At 47.7% G+C, this 15,206-nt stretch overlaps 1 protein-coding gene across 2 annotated transcripts in view; it reads left to right on the top strand.

The window, feature by feature from the left end:
- Positions 1-7,666: 7,666 nt before the first annotated feature.
- The window catches only part of AFF3 (ALF transcription elongation factor 3), a 338,460-nt gene continuing 330,920 nt past the window's right edge, over positions 7,667-15,206 (top strand). For both annotated transcript variants that reach the window (XM_063339571.1, XM_063339580.1), the window contains exon 1: positions 7,667-7,843. In XM_063339571.1, the coding sequence (XP_063195641.1) occupies positions 7,791-7,843 (53 nt within the window). In that variant the 5' untranslated portion in view covers positions 7,667-7,790. The remainder of the gene's footprint in view (positions 7,844-15,206) is intronic.

Genomic DNA, 15,206 nt, shown 5'->3' on the forward strand with positions numbered 1-15,206 from the left:
TCCAATTTGCATGGGTGCACACTCATAAATTTTAAACATATTTAACCTCTTTTTAAAAGATCCTTTGAATTTCTCTAAGGTCTGTGCCCTTTAAGTTGGATACACACTCTTTTGTACATAAAAAAAAACCACGAAGACCTCCCAAAATATGGCTTTAAACACCTTACTGCCTTTCCAAAAGGCCCTTTTTTTCCCTCATGACACAAAACATTCCCGGGGATAATGCTCCAGGTAGCCCAGAAACAAGAGCTTCAGCTCAGAGATGTTTATGGGGCTTTGCTGAGAACACAGTTTTCACTGAGTATCAAAATAGTGAGGGAAGGTCGGATGGGCTGCTCTGGACCCAAACAGCAATGCCACAAGCCCAGGGACTGGCCAGCACCAGCCAGCAGTGGCTAAAGGGAGGCAGAGGACACATTTCAACACAGCAGTGATGGGCTGGCTGACTTGGACCCATGGCAAGTCCTTTGTCACCTCCTGAGGCATTTCCAACTGATGAAAGGATCCCACCCTAAACTGTTTGGGTTTGGTTTTTTTTGAAGTGCCTGTTATTTCTGAATAGTTGCCTTGTCACCCAGACAGATCATTACCACTGTCATCTCTTGTTCCTCACCATTAGATTCCCCCTTCTAGGAGTAACCTCCCACGGAAATCCAGATCCATACCTGCTTTCCTACCAAGCGATGCTGCTGGACTATTTCCTTGACTCTGACAAACCCTTGCTTTGCAAGGCAAGGCGTGGGAGGCAAAGGACCTGCCTCCAAGGTTGAGGACCTTCGCTTGGGTTTGGAGAACAGCAGCTTCTGGGGACCGGTGGCTGAGAAATGGTGGGTGCAACCTCCATGCCCACTTTAGGTGACCTGCCTGGGAGAGCAAGCAGGGGGACAGCCTGTTTCAGAAGCCAGAGGAGATGACCTTGGCACCACAACGGGCTGGCATGGGAATGTGATGTTGGCCATACCCCGTCCCCACTCCGTGCCCCACAGCAGCTCCTGGTACCTAACCCCAGCTCACAAGCAGACCCCTGGAAAGCACACATACACAAGCCCCCGCGGTTGTTCAGCAACGACCACCTGCCTCTCCTCCTTGTTTTGGCTTGCAAATTTAATTATCTCAAAACATATATATATATATATACACACCTATCTCATAATGATCTTTCCCAGATGCCTCGGTGCTGGCTTCACTCAGGGCTTGTAGGCAGCGGCTCGGGATGAAGAACATGCACGGCGCAATCCCTGCCTGCCTCCACGCCGCGCCGGAGGCAGCGGCGTGGAGGCAGGCAGGGATTACGCCGTGCACCAATGCCTTTGTCTCCGGCTTGCCTCTGCCTGCTCGGAGAAGGCAGCCAGGCAGCAACCTCGGTCACGCGGAGGTTTTCTTCAGGGAGACGCTGCTCCAAGAGATGCTCGGAAAGAATGCAACCCGGAAACCGGCGCGGTCACCGAGGATTACAATTGCAGCATTTATTAAAGCCGTTTTACCAGGCGGGAGCATAAGATAGAAGGGAATATGTAGTAAGCGCTTAACCGAATCTGACACCGCTCACCAATTCAGAAATCGTTGGAGGAATGATGAAGGAGAGGTTAAAAACCTTTCTTTTTTTGGGTCCAAGGGGCATTGTGTGCCGCTGGCAGCAGTGGCCAGCTCGGGACTCCCTCCATTGCTCCCTTGGCCACTTTGCGACGTGGCCCCTGACATCTGTCGGGGTTGGGGGGGTGGGTGACCGGCAGGCATGGGCAATTGGGGAGCTGTCACCGGGGACACCCTCTTCGCTGCCCCCCGCATCCACACCCGGTGCCTGACCCCAACCTGCAGACCCCTCACCGGGCTCTTGCTTTAGAGGACGGCGTGTACCTGCCGTGCTCATCGCCAGCGGGTCGTGCCCTCCCCATCGCCGAGAAAGCCACCATCCAGCAAAAGGGCTTTGTTCGACCCGGACCCCAGGGAAAGCCCGCTCGTAGCTTTGGGTTCAGTCCTTTTGTTTCCAGGTTAAAAACTTGACCTTCCCCTCCCCTGAGCCCGGAACGGCCCTCGTAGCGCTTCTGTTCAGCAATTACATTTTCTTTTTAAATCTTTCTTTGGGTCTCAGGCGACAAAAGGACTTTCATAGTATAAAAAGGTCTCAAAGCCTTTTGTGTGGGGCAAAAATTATAGGAAAGAGAAAGACGAGAGAAAAAAAATAAATCTGCGTCTCTCTAATTGGCATAATTCCTTCAGCCAGGGCTCATAATTTAAGATGGATCAATTCTGCAGCTGACATGATAGATGTTGTCATCAATACTCGGAAACAGCGATTTATATTTCTTCGTTCGGGGACACAGCCATCCACCTACCTCCGTGGGGGTCCTATGTGTGAATCAAGAGCAATATGTGGCCAGTAGACTAAGATTTGACTTAGACTTCCAGCCATGAAACTTATTAAAATAATAAATATTTCCATTATCCAGAGAATCCATTATAGTTCTCTGTTTTAGCTATTGTTAACTAATAATTTGGATTAATTACCAAGCTAAATCATTAAAAATTAAATCCATATATTTCGCTTCTTTAAAAGAGTGATAGTTTGCAACCATTTGCGTATTATGCATGTTAAGTGGGAGGGCGATGAAATATGTTGTGTTAACTTAACTTTGACAGCATCTGTATCCATGCCATATTACGCTCTGGTCTTATCAAATCTCAGAAGCTACAGTGTATAAATAGACTGTGATGATATTTGCAGGAGAGAAATCATTCACAATATTTTTGGCACCTTCTGTAGTGACTAGAGAAGAACCACCTAACGAATATAGCACATAATACTGCAATAAAGGGGGTATATAAGAGCGTGTAATATCAAGTGCTGAGTCAGAGTTAAGGTTAGGCATACGTTAGCTATCAGACATAAACACAGCTTACATCCTAAGGAATTTCAAAGCAGATTGCAAGTTTAAATGAATGGGGAAGCCCAATTCAGAGCTCATTTCGCTCTCTGCTGAAGCAACAATGGCCATTGCCGGAACTTAGCAGCGACTTAATGAGACATTATCGGGTTGAAGGCATACAGATAGAGGGGAAAGAAAAGCTATTCAGGGAGTAAAACTATTTACAAATGTACATTTTATTATGTTAGGAGTACTAAACTATGGGCTGTAGAACTGCTCAAACTGCAAGTTACCGAGCTGAATACAGGAAAAACGGTGAAACTGGCTAGGCTGTGATATATATACAGGTGGCTAGACCAGATAATCCAGTGGGTTTGCCCTGCTGCAGGCTCTGAGGTTATGAAAAGAACTACCTTTAAAACTGCTTTACACTTAAGCCTATAAGTACCTAATTAAAGTGGAACACTATATTTAAATTTAAATAGCGAACCTACTATAAAGTATATTCAGTAGACTACTTTAGAGACCCCTGGACAAACAAAACACATCCTAAAGCACTGAGGGACTGCTTCTGCAACAGCTATTCTAATTTAGGATCCCTTGCACCTGTGGAGCCAGCGTCCAGCTGAAGGAGGTACTACTCGGTATCATGAGAAGTTGCTGAAGCAAGAGTAAATATTGCTTCTTGGCTTTTTCATCCTTTGGAAGAGATTTGTGCCTGGGCTTTATGTAAACACTCACTAAGGAACCATATATGTCGTGTCCCAGCCTCTACGAGAGCCCTGAGCCGTTGCTGGAGCTGCCCTGGGAGGACTGCCTTGCGATGAGTGCAAGAAGTGCATCGCACACCAAAACAAGTGTGACTGGGCTTTTTAGCTCTCCCCTTGAGCAGTGTAGCAATTCGCCATCCAACGGAATTGCTGATGGATTGGGCTGTTCAGACTAGAGCAGGCATGGATTTACTGGAGAGAAGTGATGAGATGTAAGAGCCCCCACTTTGTCCCCAAAACCGCAAGGTGGGACACTCATGGTCTAATCCTGGACCATGTTGCGTATACGCAGCTGCCCCCAGAACTGCTGAAATCCACAGGCTAAACCCCAGGGTCCGACCATGTCCCACCACCTCTGCACCAGTGTATCAAAAGTGGGGTAAGACGCAGAAAATCCCATTCTTGAGACACGCTGTACCGATGCTAAGGAATCTCCTATACCGGTCACCTCCAGGACTTCCCTCCTGTTCTTTGAAAGCATTCAGCTAAGGTTGTATGAATTTGCTGGGAATTCATTTCTCCCTGGGTACATGTTTTAAAAGTAGGTTATGCCAAAGAGATACTATGGCGATATTTTGCATAGAGGATGTTGACTAAGAATGTAGTATTTCTCACCTCCCCCATATTTTATGTTGCATTAAAATTATCTTTACTCTTCCTCAGGCAGTTGCTATGCCACACTCAAGACAGAGAGTCTGAGAAGTGGGAAATGTCAACTTTTAAAATGATGTTCAGCTTTCTTGTTACATGCATTCTTTATGTAATGGATTTGAATTACATATTGTTCCCAGGTCTTCAGCTCTTTGAAAGTGTGCTTGACTGGGCACAGTTGCTTGCTTATTCTTAATGAAGAGTTGTTAAAGGAGGAAAGAGCACAATGAGGGGGCAAGTAATGTCTACATGAATCACTAAAAATATATGTACAGTGAGCAGGATTAGATAGCACACAGCATATTTTTATTTATATAATGCCATGCCTTCCTAAAGAGGCAGACTTCACTCCCTACAGGAGCTGAAAATATGTTGACAAGTCACACAGCAAGGGATGACAGGGGGGAACCGGCGGCTGCGGGGAAGCCGTGGGTTGCAACAGGCAGCATGGAAGGAGTTCCTTCAGGCACAGGCCTGAACTCCTCCTAAACAGTCCGCGTTAATTTATTGTATGTTACGGTTACGAGCAAACCATGGAACATTTTTAAGTAAGAAAGCAGCAGGTGAGGTTGCTGTTCGATGGCTGGCGAGCGGAAAGGATCTGAGTGGGACCGTGGAGCACGGAGGATGCTCCGGCCACAGGGAGCGACCGCGGTGAATGCACAGTCTCTCTGTTGGCAGAGGAGCGCAGCGAAGCCACAAGCCTGCCCGGCCGGGCACATCACAGAGGAAGGAAAAATCAGGGGTGGGAGGTTAACCTGTAGGTGAGGTCTCACATACAAGGAGTTTCAAAAACGCCATCAAGGCCAGAGGAGGAAAGGGGAAACTTGCAGCGCCTGGCAGCTAACCAAAGCTGTTGAGATTTTCAATTGACATTAATTTCAACGCAATTAGTCTTGACGTTCTCTGCTCCGCGTGAGGAGAGAATCATGGCCATGATGGGAAAGAAAAGAACACCACAATAACAATATACATGCAAGAAATGAAAAAAAAAAAAAACCGCAACAAACTCATGTTTTAAAACATATTAAAAACATAAAACATACTGCCTATGTTGCTATCATTATGTATTACTGTTTGAAATTTAATTCACTCACTGCTGTTCATGCTGTTTGTTTACTTTTGGTATTGATCTCAGTTTGGATGATGAATTTAGTCTACAGAATTTCACTTCCCCGTTTCCACGCGTTTGTGAGCTGCCACTTGTGAGCATCGCAGCCCAGCTCGCGCTTTACAGAATGACCTACAGTCAGCTCCAGCGCTGATGTAAAGGGGGTCTGCCTCTCTAGTGATTTAGTCCACAAAGACAGCCTAAGCCTCCCCTGCCGTATGTACCATTTCGAGGGTGATTTAAGCACTTCTGCAAATCACTGTGTAAACTGGGACCCGGGGAAAGAAGCAGGGCCATACTGCAATGTGGGTTGCAAAATCTCCCCTTAAAATAAGAAGAGTGAGGCAGCGCAGGCCGTGGCTTAAAAAGGTCAGTGTAAATATGCTGCCCTTCACTCCTTCACACATAAGTAGTATATTTGTTGCGAACGTTACCTGCTTTGCAGGCTCAACCTTCAGCCGCGCTGAGCTTTACCCCAGCTGACAGAAAAGGCTGTTTTCCTGTGGTTTTATGTGTCCATTAATACCGGACCAAACCTGGCATCTGAACTGGACTGATTTTTTTCATTTTCATCTTCATTTGCTCTGGTTAGACAGAGGGTGCCGCAAGCCTTTCTGACCCAGGATACATCCTTCTCCCTCCCTCTGGGGAAGGCGAGGAGACAGACCTGGCAGGAGCCGGCTGCCGTGGGTCCCTCCAGGCTGAAGATGCGCCACATCCACAGGGTCGGGGGACTTCTGGCAGTAGGAGGCAGCACCACCTTGGCTGTGCAAGGGAAGAGAAGCAGCTCTGGAGTGGCTCGGGATTTTCAGGACTTGCCAGGAGCTGCATGAACAAACCGACGGGTTTTCAAACCTTTCGCTTGGAGTCTGCCTACCCTGCAGTCAAAGGTGTGGCCGCAGTTTGTGCAGGGTGTACCAACTCTAAATTAAATCAAACTAACTCGGGAACAAATAACATACGGCCACAAAACCGTCCCAGAAATCTGCATAAACACTTGAGCCCGTGCACTGCTCTTGGCTGTCGGGGCTACAAACAGGTCGGGGTGCCACTAGCCCAGCGGCAAGCTGGGTTGGGTTGGTCTCCAGGAGCGAGAATCTCCCAGCGTGGGATCGCCCCGTGGATATTTGCATTGGCACCATCACATGAGTAGCCCCCTCTTTTCATCAGGGAATTTGCACATTTCTTTTCCCCGTCTGCGATGACATGGCACTTCTCTGGCAGCTACTCACTGCTTAGCCGAAAAGCCCAATATTCTGGAAAGTATTTAATGTGCGTTAACCTCTCTTAATGTGATTCAGCAACTACAAATCAGGAGAGCCTGCCTCCCCTGGCCAGCCAGATATGACAGCCAGTGCTTCACGCAGGCTGGACAGTGCGAGGCGTTTCACTCTCTTTGGGTGGGCAAGCCCTGACGAGTGGTACTTTTATTTTTAACCAGAGATCACTCCTTTTTAAAGGCTTCACCCATTCCAGGGACCCTTCACCTGCTGTGCAGATCTGGGTGGACCAGTGCGTAGATGGAGCCCGCAGGAGCTGGGATTTGCACAGGTGCAGCTTATGACACATCTAAAGAGGAATCGGTGCAAAACCGCAATTAACCCAGCGCCAGACCCCACGCCTGAACTGCTGAAAGGCCGCCGGCCCCGTGGGGCAGGGAGAGCCCACGCTGGCACCCCGGGCTGCCGGCACCGGGGACACGGCCTTGTCCCACCACAAACCTGTCCCAGTTTCTCCATCCCGCTCTTCCCCACGCGTGAGCTGCCCACCCGAGGTCACCCGGCCGAGGGGCAGGGACCACGCGTGAAGGAGGAGGAGAAGGAGGAGGAAGGAGGGGTGCGGGGGAAGCCCCAAACCCAACTTCGGCCGCTGCAAGTTCCCACCAACTCCCCCCCGTGGGGCGGGCTGGGACCGCCCCCCCTCCCCGACCCTTCCCCCCCCCTCAACCCCGTGCCGGGCGGGCGCTGCGCGGGGGCTGCGCGGGCGCCGCCTCGGCCGCGCTGCCGGCGCGCAGGGGGGAGGCGCGGGGGGAGCGGAGCGGGGCGGGAGCGGAGCGCGGCGGCGGCGGCCGAGCCGAGCCGAGCCGAGCCGAGCCGCGCCGAGCCGCGCCGCGCCGCTTGCAAACGAGCCGTGATTTATTATTATTGTTTTTTTTTGCGGGGGGGGTGGTGGTGGTGGTGGTGGTGTTTGCTTTTTTTTTTTTTTGAGGGGAAGCGGAGGAGGGGGAAGGTGGTGACGGGGGGTGTCCGTCCCCACCCGCGGCGGCGGCGGCGGCGGCGGCGGCGGACGAGGGGGGGTGTTGCTCCGCGCCCTCGCCCTGCCCGCGGTGCAGTTAAGATGCGCCCCGGACGCCGTGCGGTTGCAGCGCGGCGGCGCTGACATCGCTCCACCATGGACAGCTTCGACTTAGCTCTCCTGCAGGAGTGGGACCTCGACTCTCTCTGGTGAGTGGGTGCCTCTGCCTCCCCCCTCCCGACCCCCCTCCACCCACCCCGGGAACAGGCACTGGAGGTGGGGGATGTGTGTGTGTGTGTGTGTGTGTGGGGGGGGGGGAATTGGTTCCGGATCTCCGCGTAGGGCGCTGTAAGCGGGGAGTGCTATAACGGGGGTTGTTGCGATAACCGGGGGATGTGCAATAATTCGGGGTGTGGAATAATTCGCCTCGGGTGTGCGCTTACCCGGAGGGGGGCAATGAATTGGGGGTGCAGTAACAGCGGGTGTGCGATAAGGGGGGGATGCACTGTCTCGGGGCGGGGGGGGGTGTGGGGTGGGGCAATAACTAGCGGGGGGCTGCGCGTTAGCAAGAGAGGGTGCAGTGCCCCGGGGAGGTATCTCCCCTGCCACTTGCTCTCCCGGCATTGCTGGCCCGGGAGGGGCAAGAGAGAAGGTTGCCCCCCTCTCCTGGCTGCCAGAGTCGGTCCGAGAGGTGAATATTGTGTTTGGCTGGGGGGTCTCCTGCACCCCCCAAATTATCCCCCCTGCTCATCCGCCACTGGCACCCCGGGCTGCTCTCCCGGACCTCACCCCCCCCGCCCCCCATCCCTCCTGCACACCCCTTTCACACGCCCCCTCCTCCCTCCCGACCCCTCTCCGGGGCCGCTTTTATTACCCCTCCCCCCCCCAAATTACATGCCCTTGACCTCCCCCTGCGCACCCCCGTCCCTTTCTCGCCCCGGCGGCGGCTGCGGGGCTGCCAGGGAGGAGGGGAAACCAATTTCTAGAAATGTCATTAGCGGCTGGAGGTGGGAAGCGCTGCCCTCCCCCCTCGCATCACTCTCCCCAAAAACCCTGCCTCTGCCAAGTCCTCGGAGTTTGCTGCGGGCGCCCTCGCCGCCCCCCGGGACCGAGCCGTGCCGGGACGTGCCTCCGGCACAGCCCGGCACGGCTCGGTCCCGGGGGGCGGCGTGGGTGCCCGTCTGGGATGTGCTCCCCGTCGGGGGCTGGGTGCGCTTAAGCCCTGGGTGCGATGCTGCCATCAGCCGGGGGCAGCGATGTCAGTTTGTGCGTCCGGCCGGTGAGATGGGTAGTTTTGGGGGAGCTGAGATTACTTCTTTTTTTTTTTTTTTTTCGGCCTGAAATCAGTTAACGGTATTTTTTTTTTATTTTAATTTTATTTTATTTTATAACACGTTAGGCGATCTGTATCTTCTGTCAGTAGGGCGCGCGTTTGGCAGCGCCGGCTTATCTCTTCGGTGGCAGGTGTAACAAAATCGCAGCCGGACCAGCCGGTCCCATTAGTTGAGCCGCGTCTTCCCCGAGACCTCAGGATGGTGGGAACGGCTTGCGCTGTATGAGGGGGGCGCTTAGAAATGCGGATGTTGATAACGTCCAGCCTAATAAAACTTTTATATTGCTATGGGAACTTTAAAGAGCGCATATAATGCAAAATTAGTTACTGCCCCATAAAAGTTTTTAATTACAGTGTTTCTGCCTGTGACACAAGTTAAGGTTATGTCCTCGTTTCAATTATAAATACCAATGTTCAGTTTATATCCAAACCATAACATTTATCTCTGGCCCGATTTTAAGTTTTCAGTCCATACGCACATCTTTACAATCAAATTGCATGTTTTCTTCCATTAAACAAGAACAGGAGAAATAATACTTTCACACATTTGAATGCTTTTCCCTTTCTCCTTGAATGAAGGCAAACTTTGGTGGAATTTTCTTTTTACAGCAAAAGCGTGGTGTTCATTAGTCTCTTCTGCAAGCTGGCTATTGGAGTTAATATTGAATTTGAAAAGCTAACAATGTAACTCTGGAAAACCTGGGCTTTAGGCTGTGTCTGGCAATTGCTCCTTTTCATAACCTTTTTAGCACGTTTTTCGACTGCTGTGGAGCTGCTTTCTAATGACCGTGGTCGGCATGAAGCTCCTGCGTGGGTCCAAAAAGACATCAACCATTTTCCAGCAAAATTAACCCGCTTAAAAATGTCTGTATCTGCGTTACAAGCGATCTTGTGGTTTCATAGATCGTGTTGTTTGCTTGCCTCTGTAGTTGTTGCCGTTTAGAAGGCAGGTTCGACAGAAGGGCTTCAAATAACACATTGAAAGCCGTTGCAGAGTGGCAGGCCTGCAGTCGTTGCTAAACTTTCACCCCCCCCTGTAGGGGTTGAACCCCCAAATGCCCAGCGAGGGGGTCACACCTGCTTTAAGTGGAGCCCATCGGGGGAGCAGGGGGTTTGCAGGTGCCGGCTGTTGCCTCTTTGCATCCTTTTGGGGCACTGGGTTTCACTGACTGGCTTTGGCTTGGAGCGTCTGAGATCACGGGCTGGACGCTTTCACGAAGCAGCTGTTTTGGCAAAGGGTTTGGAATAGTCGTTTTGAAAAGTCGTATGAGCAGTATTAAATAAAAACACTCACTTGCACTTAGTGAAAGCTTCCGAAGTCTGTCGTGATGGCTGGTGGTGCCTCGGTTGCTGCAGCGGCTGCGCAGAGGGACCCGGGTCAGTCTCCCATCGCCCCGTCGATGGGCAAGTTACGGACGTTTTCAAGAAACCTGATTTGGATAATGTACTAAGCTGACCAAAACAAAGCTGGTATGTTATTTTTAAGCTCCAAAGGCTTGTCAGGATGCCTTCAGAGGAGTGCAGTTGTTGCCAAAAAGGGAAATAAAACGTACCACGTAGATAGGAAGTACTTCATGGCGAAGAGCAACACTTAAGAGACTTAATTTTCTCTGCAGCGAGAATGAATGTTGTCCTTTATTCTTTTGAATGTAGTCATAATGGCAATTTGCGCACTTAATTTATGACTGAAAATCCACTTTTTGCAGTATCTGGTGAACGTTTTGCTTAAAAGTGCCGTAATTAAATATTAATGTGCTGTTCTAAAGTGCTTTTTTTTAATTTGGTACGTTCTTGGAAAATCAAAAGGGTATGAAAAGGGATTTCCAGATGAACAGCAACATGCTAATCAATTCTCATTGATTGTTACTTTTATACTATTAATGAATTTGCTCTCCGAATTAATATGTGCTATCTCTTTTACTTTGCTGTAGCACAGAAAATGTAATAATATTTCGTGTCGTGGCTGTAAGACAGTATTTAACTAGTAAACTGCAATGGGAGAATGTTGTTAGCTGTTTTCTACTAAACAGTAGTTTTTCCAGGCTGTATTGATGCCAATAACACTTCTTCTTCCCAGAAGTGTACTATAATTCAAGTAGCGGAAGCTGAGTACAAACTCAAATAGAAATTTTAAGAAAAAGTACCAGTCTGTGGCATAAACAAAACTCGTGCCCATTTGGTAAGCTTTTTCTGGAAGGTTTTGGGATGATCAGCCCAACTTAACTCAAGGTGTCGTTACCGCTGACTAACGCAGTTATCCCAAACACAGCACTAACGACTTTGAAGCACAGCCCCGTCTCCTGTTTTTCTTTCTCTGTGCATTTATTTGTACAGTTTTACGAGTCCAGGCTTGAGGATGTGGATTCTCCAGTGCTTTATAGCTTTGTATTTATTTACACCAGACAAAAAGAGATCGAAAATCTCAGTTAGAGGTGGTTTATATGCCTCTTGTACAGCAGAAAACATACTACACACGGCAGAAAGCAGCGAATGAGCAGACCAAAGGTCCTAATTGGAGTGCCAGGACTAGTTCTGCATTATAGGCGTTTGTGTTGTTATTTGCCTTAATTAACAAATCTAGAGCAAAACTCAGCCAGGTCCTTGACTCTGTGCTTAGGTTTAGGCACAGCGATAGCCCTGATGAAGACCCACTCGGTAAAGGCTCTCCTCACGTGCTAATGTAAGATACATGCGGAGGCTGAGTTTTTTTCCCGTTCGTTAAAAACAATTAGCAGATTTATTAAAGCACTTACTGTGTTGTACCAAACAAGAAAAATAATTTTGAGTGTAATATGTTCGTTAGCCACAAACAAACCAGTGTTTGTTTAGGTAAAAGAAGCCAAGTACCTAATGGGTTTGTTTGGGTCTCATGTGATACTTCTGGATATTTTGAGTTAGCATCAGTTTTGTAGGGGTTGGATAGTCATGTAAAAAATGTATAGCTGTATAGCTTCCAAGTTGAGATCAATATCAAATGCCACAGTGTAAGGTGGCCCAGTGTGTTTTACAGACCATGTATTGAATTACCAGTTCATTTGCTATCTTTGGGTCTGTTCCTGCTCCATTTGAAGTCAATGAGAGTTTTGTTTGGAAGTTGCTATTAACAAAAAGCGGCCAGACATCCAGCAGTTTTATAAATGAACCTTTTGTAACTTCTTGAACCCAAGTTGTCTAGCTTTTAGTCACTACATTTTATGTTTGCGTGAGTCAAGATTTTTTTCTCACGTTGTGCGGTGTTTACTGAAGACAATTTTAGAAAGCCGATTCTACAAATGCTTCTTCAGTCAAAGCAGAAAATGAAGATGCTTATTTTCAGATAACAGCAAGCAGCTGTTCTAGGGGGAGAGGGGTCACTCCGACCGTTCTCTCAGTAGGGGTAGAGGCTGGACCAGCTTACTCTTTTTAAGACAATACACGGCAACGATACCTCCCTCTCACAAAAAATTAAGTCCTTGTCTTCCTTTATCTCCCATTTCCTTTACAGCTCTACATCAGCCTGTGTCTTGGACTTTGTCCCTTATTTTGTTCCTTTCATCTCTTGGCTTCTTTCTACCAGTAATGCTTGAAATTCCATTTGTTTCCTCCTTATTTCTGTCTTCGTGGTGTTTCCCACTCTGCCTTACTCCCAGTGTCAACTCACAGTTACCACCTTCCCCTCATTGAGATCCCATCTAAAAATTTGCTCTTTCTGTGATGATTACAAGTTGTGAGCCAACCATGACACAAGTAATAACTATAGACTGTTTCCTTCTCCTGCTTTCACAGCAGGTTCTCTTTTCCTGATGCCTGTTTTTTAGGCTGGAAGCCCTTTTGGTCAAGAATTACTTTGATTGTTTGAGTGTTTTTTTTTCTTAGAGGACTGAACAAATTGTGTGTGCTAAACATTATAAATAAGAAGAGCAGGCTTTTTGTTGTCATAATACTTTATATAAACATCAGCTGAATAAGAATATTTTAAAAATACATCTGTCATGCCATGTGAGTGCTCGTTTGCTGGACGTAATGTACCACATTCTCCTCATTTGGTTTACGTCTCCACCGAGTCCAGAGGCTTTGCCAGTTTATAGCAGATGAAGATCTGGCCCGTCATCTCTGATTTGCGGTACTCAGTCGCTTTTCTAAAGAATATTGATTTTTTTTTTTTTTAACCACCTGCTTCGTTTTTGTCTGATGCGTGAAATTTTGATGCATGAGTAGGACGGCGAGGGTGCTTTCATCTCTCCTGCCCCCTGAGGACTGTTTGAGCACCCGCGGCCAGTTGGGTGGTGCAGGGGGAGAACAGCCCTTTGGGCTTTCTCCTAACGCTCAGGCTTGTAGATTCGTGTTCCTCTGGGTATGTTTTCCATCAGAAGTCAAGGCAGAAACTGTACTAGGTTATTGGAAAAGAAGAGGCCATGAGGTACATGTGGCATTTCCAATTCTATCTGAATATTTCAAGGAAAATACCAGGTTTCTTAAACCTAATGGAAGAGAAATATAGGCCATTAAGCAAAATAATAATAATTAAAAAAGACACAGAAGAAATATTGGCTGTGGGAACATCTTGTCATCCATACAATAGGAATAATATCATACTCAACTCCACAACACTCTCATTAGAGAAAGCAACTGTTTAATTGCAAGGTTTTTAACCTCATATAACAAATTAATCCATTTGCGTCATATTTGTGACTAGGAAACAACAAATCATAGGGAAAAAGAGTTCCAGCAACTATTTGCAGTGTATGTTCAGAGATACTTTAAACTCAGATTGTAACTTTATTAACAATAGGAGTAATAAAATCATTAGAAATGAAGAAAACCCGATATTGTGTACAGCGAGAGAGCAGGGAGGCTGGTTAAATTCTGTGTGGGATGGTGTGTCATCTAGCAGACCGATCAAGGTGGAACTTTGAAGTGACGTCGTCCCAAAATGAGATTTCAAAACAACAGTATTTTCGAGGAAACCCAGGTGAAATTTGTTTGTATGCGGGCTGGTCAGCTGTAAGGCTGATTCCGGTGGAAAAACACAAGGTCTTTGTGAGCAACTGACAGGAGGAAAATGGAAAGCTGTAACCAAGCTTCCTTGGTTTTGAAGAAAACTATCTCTTCGTAAACCCTGCCCTGCTGGGGAAGAGGAATTGCCGTTTCAGTGCCGCTGCTGGGGGCCGGATTCGCTGCCTGGCGGCTCCCGGGGAGCCTCCCCTGGTCCTTGCTCTGGCCAAACCCACCGTGTTCGCATCATTGCCCGGGGGGCTCCGCACTGGGTTTCTGTCTCTTAAAATCATTGTTTAGACACCGGTTATGCTTGCTGGTGCTGCCTGAGGCCCCAGGAGAGCAAAACCAGACACTTGTAGTTTAATACCCAGGTAGTAATCTATATAATTTCTGAATAATTTGTGGGTAACTACGAATTTACATTTAGGAGAAGGAGCGAATGAACTGTATCAGCAGTTAAATGCACACGATGGCAATTACTAATATTCTGTGCTAAGCATTTTCTATGTCTTTTCAAAGGTAAAAATGCATAATATACCTACCTGTGTTCTTCTCTTACAGCTTGGTATCTCAGCTTTCCCAATATTTTAAGCAAACAAAAAGTACACGTTAGTAAGTTGACTGTGTTTTATCCTCTTAGGAAGATTTTAACCTGCCTGCATGTACCAAGGACCTGGATACGGGTGTATCTTGGGAAATATGACAGTAGGAATGCAATTTAAACTTATCCTCAGAGAACCTTTATGTATTTTTTAAAAAATAAATTAGTTCCAATGCAGCAGTGGTGGTCTCAGCAGTCAGGAAACACTTAAAATTATGCAGAAGGGACCAGAAATCTTTGCTAAGAAGCTTTTTGTTGCTATGTTTTGTTTCTCAGTAAAGATGATCCACAACTGTAAGTACTTAAAACTAAAAACAAGAGGGTTGTATCTGACAAAGCCGCACAACATCTTAATGTAACCCAGTCTTCCGTGTGGTTGTTTTCACATGTTTCAGACCAAAGAAAGAGGCCTTTGTGGCTCAGCCTTGTTTGACTGAATGACAGGAGTGGACGAATAGAAGGATGAAGGTGGTATCTTCTTACACTGAGTATGTTTTGATTACTTTGAGCTGTGATCACTTCTTATTGCATGTATCACTTTTGAAATCCATCAGGGAGAAACTGATGGCCTTCCTAGTCCATGTGTTGCCGTGATGGGACAGTTTAGTTGCCAGGGTATGATGATGACTTGTGGTGGTATGAAAAATGCAAATACAACAGA

The sequence above is a fragment of the Chroicocephalus ridibundus genome, chromosome 1 (genome assembly GCF_963924245.1).
Source record: "Chroicocephalus ridibundus chromosome 1, bChrRid1.1, whole genome shotgun sequence".
In the NCBI taxonomy this organism is placed as follows: Eukaryota; Metazoa; Chordata; class Aves; order Charadriiformes; family Laridae; genus Chroicocephalus; species Chroicocephalus ridibundus.